The sequence below is a fragment of the Punctularia strigosozonata genome (assembly GCF_000264995.1).
Source record: "Punctularia strigosozonata HHB-11173 SS5 unplaced genomic scaffold PUNSTscaffold_2, whole genome shotgun sequence".
Lineage (NCBI taxonomy): Eukaryota > Fungi > Basidiomycota > Agaricomycetes > Corticiales > Punctulariaceae > Punctularia > Punctularia strigosozonata.
In genome coordinates, this window is record NW_006767434.1 from 1026317 (window position 1) to 1036872 (window position 10556).

The window sequence follows — 10556 nt, forward strand, 5'->3', positions numbered from 1 at the left end:
AGGCAAACGGCAGGGGCGAAGCTGGGGGTGGCAGGACGGGCACTCCGAGTGCTCGGGGCGGGGTGCGACGACGGGCGTGGGGGAGAACGCTACGCCGAGTGCGACCGCATTGGCGGCTCGCACTCGGGGATGGGCAGACGGCAGAGGTGGGAGCTGCACCGAGCGAGACCGCGTTGGCGGCTCTCCCTCGGACAGGGGCAGCGGGTGGAAGCTGAGGACGGCGGAGCGGGCACTGCAAGTGTCGGAGCGAGATGCGACGGCGGAGACTTGCGAGACGTGCGCACTTGCAAGCGCGGTGCCAGGCGCACTCTTGCCAGCGCGGATGGTCGTCACGTGATGGGCTCATTCGCGTTGAATCTCCTAAGTCCGTGTTGGCTACTGTATCTCTATGTCATAGCAATCCCAAAGTATATAGAGATACATTTCAGTTCATGAGGCTGTCAATAGTAAATGAATAGGACATTAGAGAGATTAACCACATGAGACTAAACCATTATAATAGTGTTTCCTAGCCATCACCTCAGTGATCTACAGGGTACATAACTATGTTGTTGGCTACAGAGATATCTGGCTTTTCAGATGTACATGCAGGATGTGTATATAAGCTAGGGGTAGATGGGATGAGCTGATATCACAGAGGGAGCCATGCAAGGATGAGGTGTCAGCAGTCAAGTACCAAACCCCAACTCCAATACTCACACCTAGATATAGTCTCTAACTTCTCCTTGTACATGGACCAGCGCTAATATGATTGACACTGCAACAACCTTCTATGTCAATGGTTTCAAGCCCCCTTGTACCTACTCTCTAAATGGTCAGTCATCTGGCATGATTTAACAGTTTTATGTGATTTTTTGGCCTTTTTGTGAAATTTTAATAGAATATAGTCATATTATGAACTATGTATTCCTATATGTAGAAATTTGCCAGAGGGGGCATTTCCTGATGGACTACGTCACTACGGTGACAAACACGCGAGACTCGTTGCATCCGCTCCCGCGAAGGCGATTACGGCGAACGTTCTATGTAACCCTTCTGTCACACTGCCCACCGACCCAATGCCTGTATCAAAACACCACCGTCTCTGAAACGTATGACGAGCCTCGCGGTAGCGATCGAAATGCCCCAGCGTTGCCTGCGGCGGCATGTGCGCGTCAGCGTCTTTTGTCCGTCAACGTTGCCCCATGGGCCCGCGCCTCGATCCCCTAAGCATTAACGATGAATTCGAAGTGCTACGACTGGTGACGCTACGCAGGATAGCGCTGCGTTGACTTCCTGTTGCGCCAGACTAGCGTCCTCCTCACTGCTCATGCGCGCATCTCCAAAGATAGATCTTAGGCGGTTCGTTTCTTCCTCACATCCTGGGGACCCCTGCCGACGATGGATGGCGGCGTCAAGTGTCACCGCCGGATCACAGCGCAACTTACTACTGTCCCCTGCCTTACCCTTTCGAGGGAATGTCTGTCGTCTGCAGATACAGGGGTCGGGCTGGCCTCTACTCTAATCCTGTCCGTACACGTGAACGACACGAGGTTAGCTTCTTGGCGCCCACATCATCTCCGTATTGCCGCCCCTCATCGATCCTCTCCCTCCCTCCCTCTCTCTCTCTCTCATACTGGCTAGCGGCTTCAGGTAGCACAAGCAGGTATTCATCTTACGACGCCTTCAATTTTCGGATGAGATGGAATCGGATGCGACGTGAGTGGGGGACCTGAGCTGATCCGAGCAACGTATTGACGTTACCAGTCCCGCTGAAACGGTTCAGATCGGTGCGTTTCATTGTAATCTGTGTTGTGTTGAGGACGTAGGTTAATGTCCATTGGTAACGTAGATCTTGACGAAGAGACTTGGGCTGTGTTGCTCCAAACACCTATACCCCAAGAACCCGCCGTACAGTTGCTCCCGACCAAACCTAGCATACACGCTGCCAATGCATCAACTCTCATCGACTACCTTCACCACGTTCGTAGCTATGTTCCGTTCCCAAAATCATAATCATAACTCTGCCCCTCGTAGGTCATGATGTTCTTCAGCTCTGGAGAATACCGAAGTGATGCCACCCGCAAAGCCATCAGTCGCCTCATACTGAGGCTAGTGCAGCAAACGAACATGCTTCCTTCGGGGCTTTTCGTCAATGGCGTCCAATTGTATTCTCGGGATGCCGTCGATGCCGGGGGTTTTGGGGATATATTCCAAGGGTCATACCATGGACAAGAGGTCGCATTAAAACGTTTCCGCATCTTTTCCCGCGACCGCGTGATCATCCACCGGGTATGTCAGCAAAGTCCACACGACTATGAAGCTAATGAACCGTATCAACAGAGAATTTACCGCGAGCTTCTCCTGTGGCAAACCTTGAACCACCCCAACGTATTGCCGTTCATAGGTGTTGATGCGTCATCGTTCGAGAGCATGATTTGTGCGGTTTCCCCTTGGATGCATGGCGGAAGTTTGTCAAATTATAGGGCACGATTCGAACCCACCCCATCGGATATCAATGCTCTGGTACGTCATTCATGCACCACATGTGGCAGTGTGGCGTTTTCTTATAGTATTCTGTAGCTATTAGAAGCTGCGCTCGGCATGGACTACCTGCACTCCTTGTCAATAGTTCACGGAGACCTCCGATGTGTACGTCCCAATACGGCTATCCTGATGTCATGACCTAAAGCACGACCAGACCAATATTCTCGTAGACAGGGACGGTCATGCTAAGCTCGCCGATTTCGGCCTGTCAGTGATCATCATCGGCGAAATGGGTACTGCCACCACAAGCAATGGCTCCTATCGCTGGGCTGCACCTGAACTGTTCGCTACGGGAGATGTTCACAGGACTGTGCAAAGTGATGTCTACGCGTTTGGTTGCGTCTGTCTGGAGGTTCGCAATTCACGTCTACCAGATTTTCAGGTGATAAACAATACTTCTCTCTCAGGCGCATACTGGATTGCCCCCATTTGCCGAGATTGCTAATGAATTCAAGGTTGTTCTACAATTAACGAGTGGCGCCCGACCTTGTAGGCCGGATTACAATCAAAGCCGTCTAGTCTCGGAGCACTTGTGGACGCTTGTGGAACGTTGCTGGAACGTCAAAGCCGACCTCCGCCCAGCTTCCGTCGTGGTCGTCGAAGAGTTGCGGCATATACTGGTATCCAGCATAGAGCTTGAAGACGGTGCCTCAGTCACGACTGTTTCACGGGTTGGTCCCATGTCCCACCAATCCTCCTTCAGGTCCAGCCCATCCCTTACCACAACCTTTTCCGCGTCACAGAAACACCTCGAACAGTTCAACGACACCACTGCTTCCAATGAAGCCGTCGATCCCCATAACCTCATCCCCACGATGCAACCTGACACAGAAGCGGAGAACAGGCATTTCAATTGGCCAGATTCGGAAGGACAGATCGCTAACCGCCAGGACATGCAGCCAGCGGATGCTGTAGCCCTGCTGGCCGAGCTGCGGCACATGGGTATGTGGCCGTATACTGTCGGTAAATCTCCTCACGACTTTGCGGTAGTTTTTCAAATCGGGCACAAGACGTCTGATATGCTCGTAGCTCTGTGTTCCGCTGTCCCGGAGTTGACTGCGTCTCTCGTCGTCGATCTTTTTGTTCTTCACTCCGGTAATGCCCGCTCGCTTCTTGAAAACTTTATGGAGGAACTCCTGAGAGTACGGTGCAGCCACCAAAATTCATACCCCAAACTAACCATGCCTTACAATCAACCTTCAGAGTTTCCGCACGACTACCACCGAGATGAAGCTCCCGGACTCGACACGCGACATTGTGTCCAGGGCGCTCGTCGAGTTGACTATACGCTTCGATACTTTTCCGCAGAGCCTTTTGATAACAGGCGTAAAATTCGATCTTGACAAGTGTCATGATACCGGATCGTTTTCGGACTCTTACAAGGGAACATACAAGGGATTGACAGTAGCGATTAAACGTATGCGTCACGGCATACTTGGTCAAAATCCGGTTAGATTGAAAAAGGCAAGTTCGAGCACCGTTGTCGCCGTTCGCCTCCCTTGATTACACCGCATGGTTTCCAATTAGCGCTTTTTTCGGGAGATTTTCGTGTGGCAATCTTTGTCACACGAGAATGTGCTACCATTCTTAGGCGTCGATCGTCAACTCTTCCCTGAAGAACTCTGCACGGTGTCTCCGTGGATGTCCAACGGAGATCTGTGTGAATACATACGCAATCACGCTCTGGATCCCTCGGTGGTCAACCAACTGGTGCGCTGTACTGTGCGCTCTGCATTGTGATTTCTGGCTCATACGACCCGTCAGCTGTTCGACTGTGCCACTGGCCTGCAATACTTACATTCTTGCGATGTCATACACGGTGATTTGCGTGCCGTGAGTACCGCCTCCTGGCCTCTGTGACCATGGCATAAAGCAAGAGCTTTTACCTCATCTCAGAGCAACGTGCTCATCGCGCCCAATGGGCGGGCGCTCCTGACGGACTTCAGCCTGTCACATGTTGTCGCGGAGGCGGGTGTGGTGCTCACCTCCGAGTCCGCGTACAGTTTTATTCGATGGAACGCACCGGAGTACTTCAGGGAGGGGGTTTTAGTTAAGACGAGCATGGGTGATGTATACTCGTTCGGGTGCGTATGCCTCGAGGTGAGTAAACTCTCGCTCGACTTTCATCAGTGGAAGCATGACTGGACTCGTCGTCAGGCGTACACGCTTAACCATCCCTTCCCGGAAACCCGAAACAAAGCACGGGTCTTATGGCTAGTTCTCCAGGGCGTGAAGCCGGGGAGCGATGTCAGGGACAATCCGGAGCGTTTTGGAATATCTGCCCAGCTTTGGTCCTTGATGGAGGAATGCTGGGACGCCGACCCCTCCCAGCGGCCCACCGCTGAAGACCTGGTGGAGTCACTGCGAGGCGTGACACGGTCTCCCCCCAAAGTTGGCGACGTCGAGGAGTCTGAAGGGGCAAACCAATCCTTACAAGATAGAACCCGCACATGATGTTGATACTGGAAGCCCTCGTTTGCACCTCGATCTTGACTGTGCTTGTAGAGCGGTGATGATCAAGAATGAGAATATATGTGCCATACCTTGTTCCGTATCAATGCAGTATCTTATCCACTCGGGAACCCTCGGGCGGGCTGTCTGTGACCTTCCCAACATATCCAGTCCGGGCACTTCTGCTTTTGCTGCATATATGCTACTCAGCCGCAGGGATAGATGCATTACAGGTATGTCGCCTGCATTCGCCGTGTCAATCGTCTAACTTGGTTTGGAATAGGTATTATACTGGGAATCTTCTGCGAATGCTCGGCTGCAAGGAACCGTCGTGAGCATGCGCGACTGTTTGTCGTTTTGTTGGCTCTACTGATCGTACGCCCATAGGTCGCGGACTGTATCACATTTCGCGCTCATCGTGCTCCTCGTGACACTGCAGCCAGTAGACTCGTTTCGGCTGGCTGGTGGTTGAGTATATGCAGTAGTGTACATGAGCTGCTATGTATGTATGTAGTAGTTTGGGAATAGAGTGATATCTAAGCAACGTTGCCAGATGGAGCGGAAGGGAGCTCTTAGTTCCATCTGACTGCGCACATCGGAGCGCTGGTAACATTCCTATCATCTCCCTTCCGCGCCGTCCAGCTCTGGCGGACTTTTGACCGGGCGCGTCGACGTTCTCAGTCATTTATCCGGATGGACTCTGGATTCCGGGTTCATATACATACGAGCCACTCTAATTATCGCTCGGAGATGTGGCGCAATGCCGTGCACGGAGATCTGTCCGGGCGGCTGTTGGCAACACTGGGATCCGGGGGGCGCGTGACGAGGGCTTGATCTGCTGATGTAGATCGTGCGCGGTTGGCTATAGTCGTCTATGGCGGTGAGACGTGGGGAGATGCGCTGAGACGCTCAGCAGCCATCGTAGATGCAGGCCGTCGAAAGAGGAGTCGCAGATGCCTGGGGACGAAAGGAGTCGCGGAGGACGAGTGGGGTCCGAGAAAGAGCACGGAAGAAGCGCTCAACGTGGGGCGTTCCTGATTTCATCAGTTCATCGGGTGGGCCCAGATCATACCACGTGCGGGCCGTCGGCGTCCGCGGTCGGCTCGGGCTGTCCAGTCGTCCCAGGGGCGGAGGACGACGATGGGAGGGCCGGCCGTATTTTGGTGATATTATCGCTGGAGGCGCTGCCTTATCTTCGTTACTCTGCGAGTAGCCGCACGCACCCGCTGGACGTTTACCTCCTTCGTTTTACCGTTCGCCGTCCCTTGCTGGTCGAGAGTTGTTGTAGAAGAAAGATCTGTGTCGCGTTCCGCTTGATGTGCTTTGCCTAGAGTCGCAACAGGATTCCCACGGAGCCGACGACGCCCAGCCAATCGCCCGCGGCCTTCGCCACCGTGCCTATTCACGGACGTCCCGTTGCCCTCTCCTTCCCTCCCAGCCCCTCGTCCTGCTCCTCCTCCCCCGCGCCCTCGCTCGCCAGGCCAGCGTCCCCCACCCCCACACTCGTTTGCACCACCCTCGACGTCGCCCGCCGTCCCTCTGCGGCTGCAGCCAGCAAAGGCGCCCTCGCGCGCCCTTAGCCAACCAACCCAAACTTTGCCATCACCACACCATCGACAGCGACAACAACGACAACCAGCAAAAAAAAAGCCAAAACATGCATCTCCACCACCTCGCGCTCCTCGTCGCGCTCCCCGCCCTCCTCGTCCTCCTCGTCTCGGCCGAGCACGCAGAACACGCCAGCGCGAATGCGTCCCACCGCGCGCTCAAGCGCCGCATGATGCGCGCGAACAAGCTCCTCGCCTCCGCGCAGGGCCGCGATCTCGGCGGCGCCCTGGGCGACATCGGGAACGCCGTGGGCGACATCGGGCAGGGCCTCGGTAACGCCATAGGCGACATCGGCGGTGAGCGTCGTCGTCGTCCTCCTCCTCTCTCCTCCTCACCTCACCTCCTTACCTCCACCTCCATCATGACTGCCCTCCACCCGAGATGATCACGCCCGCTTTTTTATTATACATTTTTCGGGACGCAAGTACTGACGACGTCCTTTGTGTGTGTTTTTGTTTTTTTCTTCAGATGGCATAGGCGCGATCTTCAACCCGTCCGACTCGGCCTCGGCCTCCTCAAGCGCCTCGACGGACTCCGCGTCGGCCTCGTCTTCCGCGTCCGCGTCCGCGTCCTCCACGTCTTCAGCCTCGGATGGTACGACCACTTCCCCCTCCCTCTCCTCTTCCCTTTCCTCTGTGTTGTCTTCTTCGTCATCGTCGACGGCGTCTGTGGCCTCTGGCTCTGCGTCCACTTCGAGCGGTGCTTCCGCTACCGGTGTTTCTTCTACTCCTTCTGGGGACTCGAGCTCCGTCGTTTCTTCTGCGACCTCTGCCGAGGATTCGGGCTCCGTGACAGCGCCTTCTTCTTCGGCCACCTCTTCCGCGAGCGCCAGCTCTATAACGGCATCTTCATCGGCCACCTCTTCCGAGGATTCCGGCTCTATAACAGCTTCTTCTTCAGCGACCTCTTTCGAGAGTGCCAGCTCTATAACAGCTTCTTCTTCAGCGACCTCTACCGAGGATTCCAGCTCTATATCATCTTCTTCAGCGACCTCTACCGAGGAATCTAGCTTCACAACTAATCCTGCGACCTCATCCTCCCGCGAGGGATCCAGCGCTTCCACCTTCACTTCCGCGACCTCTCACGAGGCCCCGACGTCTTCCGTCGATCCTTCCTCTTCTTCTGCCTCATCCGAGGCCTCGTCTCCTCCTTCTCCTACTCCTACCCCTGATCCAACCAGTGCTGACGCGTCTTCTTCTTCCCCTTCTGCTTCCATCACCTCCTCCTCCCCGGCATCGACCTCTGCGTCTGCGGCGGATCCAGGTTCCTCGGCCTCCTCGTCTTCGGTCGCCGCGTCTTCGACCGCATCGGATGGTAGTACCTCTTCTTTCTCCTCCTCCTCCGCGGAGGTGTCCGGTTCCACGAGTGCTGACCCGACGTCTTCTCCCCCTTCTTCTGCTTCTCCCTCCCCGACCACCTCGGCGGATCCAGGTTCCTCCTCCTCCTCCTCCTCCGCCTCCGCCTCCTCGTCGGCGTCAGACTCGGCGACCGCAACCGCGACGGACGGTACGAGCTCGGCCCCGGCGCCTTCTTCATCCTCCTCCGCCTCCTCGCCTGTCTCTGACGCGACCCCTTCTTCTTCTTCTTCTTCTTTTTCCCCGACGGATCCAGGTACGACGACCGCGGCTGCGTCCGCGACGGACACCTCCACGGACGCGACCGTGACGGTCATCACCGGCACCTCGACCTTCACCGACACCTCGTCGCCCACCGATTCGGCCTCGTCCACGCCTACCGATTCGGCCTCGTCCACGCCCACGTCCACGGACGCGACGAGCAGCGGTCTCGGCATCTCGCTCTCGCTTCCGACGATCTCGCTCCCGACGATCTCGCTCCCGACGATCATCCCCTCGTTGACGGGCACGGCCAGCTCGAGCGCCGCGACCGACTCGTCCAGCTCGGCCGTCACCTCCGCCGCCTCCTTGACCGGCACGGACTCGACCGTCGTCGTCACCGTCAGCTCGACCGTCACCGACACCGACACCGGCTCGTCCTCGCCCACCAGCGTCAGCTCAAGCAGCAGCTCAAGCAGCAGCGGGATCTCGCTCCCGATCTCCGTTCCGGGCCTGTCCACGTCCATCTCGATCTCGATCCCGACGTCCCTCTCCATCTCGGACCCGTTCTCGATCTCGACCTCGGCCACGGACTCGGTCTCGGTCAGCGTGTCGAGCGTGCCGACGAGCATCTCCGGCGTGTCGACCGACATACCGACGACGGTCAGCGTGAGCGTCACGCTCTCGGGTTCCCAGAGCAGCGGCTCGACGTCCGTCTCCGCGTCCGTCACCGGCTCGGTCTCGGGCACCGACAGCGTCACGTCGTCGACTGCGAGCGGCTCCGACAGCGTCACGTCCTCGACCGTGAGCGGCTCCGACTCGGTCACGACCACCGTCTCCGGCTCCGACTCGATCACGACCTCGACGGGCAGCGCGGGCGTGACCACGATCACCAGCGGCTCGGAGACGCTCACGAGCACGAGCACGGTCAGCGGCTCCAACTCGGCCTCGGTCTCCGTCTCCGTCACCGACTCGGGCATCTCATCCTCCGTGACCGCGTCCGGCTCGACTTCGTCCACCGTCTCGATCGTCTTCCCGAGCGGCACCTCGTCCAGCGCGAGCGGCTCGGCCTCGATCTCGGGCTCGTCCTCCGTCTCCGGCTCGGACTCGCTCACCTCGTCCGGCGCGTCGGCCTCCGCCACGTCCTCGTCGTCCTCGTCCTCGGTCGAGACCGCGATCGCGTCCCAGTTCTCCTTCCTCACCGACACCTCCTCGCTCGTCCTCCAGTCCGTCCCGACGACGTCCTCGGCCGCGAGCACGCAGACCGACCCGGACGCGGCGCCGACGACGTCCTCCGTGTTCTCGTCCGTGCCCGCGACGGCGACGGTCTCGTCCGTCCCGCTCCCGAGCGGGCTCCCCGCGCGCATCGTCGCGGGCGACATCGACTTTACGGAGAAGCAGCTCGCGGGCAAGACGTTCATCAGCCTGCTGTTTGGACCCGGGTTGAGCTGGAATTGGGTCGCGAACCACGCGGACACGAGCGGCCAGATCTTGGCGTATACGCCGTTGGTGTTGCAGAACGCGCTTGGGCTCACGTGTACGTGCATCTCTCTTTTTATTATTATCAATTACCCTCTCCGTGGTACGAATGTGTGGCTGACGTCGGCCTCGTGTTTTCAGCGGACCAGATCCTCGAGTACGCGCTACAGGTCTACGTCCCGGCCTCGTACCAGTCCACGGCGGACGTCGATAAGCTGTTGACCATGTTCCTCGCGTACATCCCTAGCGACTCGGTCGACGACCTCGCGTCGCAGATCAAGGTCAAGACGAGCGCATTCTATACCGGCTCCACCGGCGTCGCGCAGCAGATCGCCACCCAGGTCGACAGCAGCTTCAGCGTCATGTCCGTCTCGGACCCGAACGCGGGCTCGGAGGGGAGCTCGTCGAGCTCCGGGACGTCGAGCTCCTCCGCGGACGACAAGGCGGGCGCGAGCAGCAGCAGCAGCAAGCGCCAGGACGCGATCATCGGCGTCGTGTCGTCCCTCGGCGGCGTCACGCTCATCGTGCTCGCCCTGCTCGTGTTCCGCTCGCTCAAGCGCCGCCGCGAGCTCGCGCACCAGCAGCTCGGCGAGGAGCCGTCGGACACGTACGTCGGCGCGCGCCCGGAGGGTCAGGAGTTTGATCGCGATTCGGTTGGCGGGCAGCGCAGGCGGTCGTTCTACTTTGCGGAAGACTCGCTCAGGGGATTCGACGGGCAGCATTCGCCGCAGGCGGGCAGCGCGAGCCCGGGCGGGATGCGCCAGCGGATGGGCGCCGGCGCGGTGTCGGCGCCGATCTTGAGGGAGAACACGATGAACTTCTGAGCCCCGATTGATCCCTCGCTCACGACCCCCCCCCCCCCCTGCGATGACCAGACACGAATGACCACCCCGACCCGGAAGCAAAGAAAGGAATACTGTCTCTCTCTCTGTACGACGA

At 57.9% G+C, this 10556-nt stretch overlaps 3 protein-coding genes across 3 annotated transcripts in view; all 3 read left to right on the forward strand.

The window, feature by feature from the left end:
* Nucleotides 1-2109: 2109 nt before the first annotated feature.
* Nucleotides 2110-3290, forward strand: PUNSTDRAFT_97152 (kinase-like protein; the record flags this gene model as incomplete). Its single annotated transcript, XM_007379929.1, has 6 exons — nucleotides 2110-2271; nucleotides 2323-2505; nucleotides 2563-2631; nucleotides 2681-2878; nucleotides 2934-3197; nucleotides 3270-3290. Coding segments are annotated over 6 exons (897 nt in total), but the record flags the coding sequence as incomplete, so codon positions are not given.
* A 766-nt stretch (nucleotides 3291-4056) lies between these two features.
* PUNSTDRAFT_61201 (kinase-like protein) lies at nucleotides 4057-4980 on the forward strand (the record flags this gene model as incomplete). Its single annotated transcript, XM_007379930.1, has 3 exons — nucleotides 4057-4236; nucleotides 4291-4359; nucleotides 4423-4980. Coding segments are annotated over 3 exons (807 nt in total), but the record flags the coding sequence as incomplete, so codon positions are not given.
* A 464-nt stretch (nucleotides 4981-5444) lies between these two features.
* PUNSTDRAFT_81654 (uncharacterized protein) overlaps nucleotides 5445-10556 on the forward strand; it is a 5994-nt gene continuing 882 nt past the window's right edge. Inside the window, exons 1-6 of the mRNA XM_007379931.1 lie at nucleotides 5445-6881; nucleotides 7054-7179; nucleotides 7849-7899; nucleotides 8017-8091; nucleotides 8197-9675; nucleotides 9759-10481. Coding sequence (XP_007379993.1) covers nucleotides 6635-6881; nucleotides 7054-7179; nucleotides 7849-7899; nucleotides 8017-8091; nucleotides 8197-9675; nucleotides 9759-10441 — 2661 coding nt within the window. The 5' untranslated portion in view covers nucleotides 5445-6634 and the 3' untranslated portion in view covers nucleotides 10442-10481. The remainder of the gene's footprint in view (nucleotides 6882-7053; nucleotides 7180-7848; nucleotides 7900-8016; nucleotides 8092-8196; nucleotides 9676-9758; nucleotides 10482-10556) is intronic.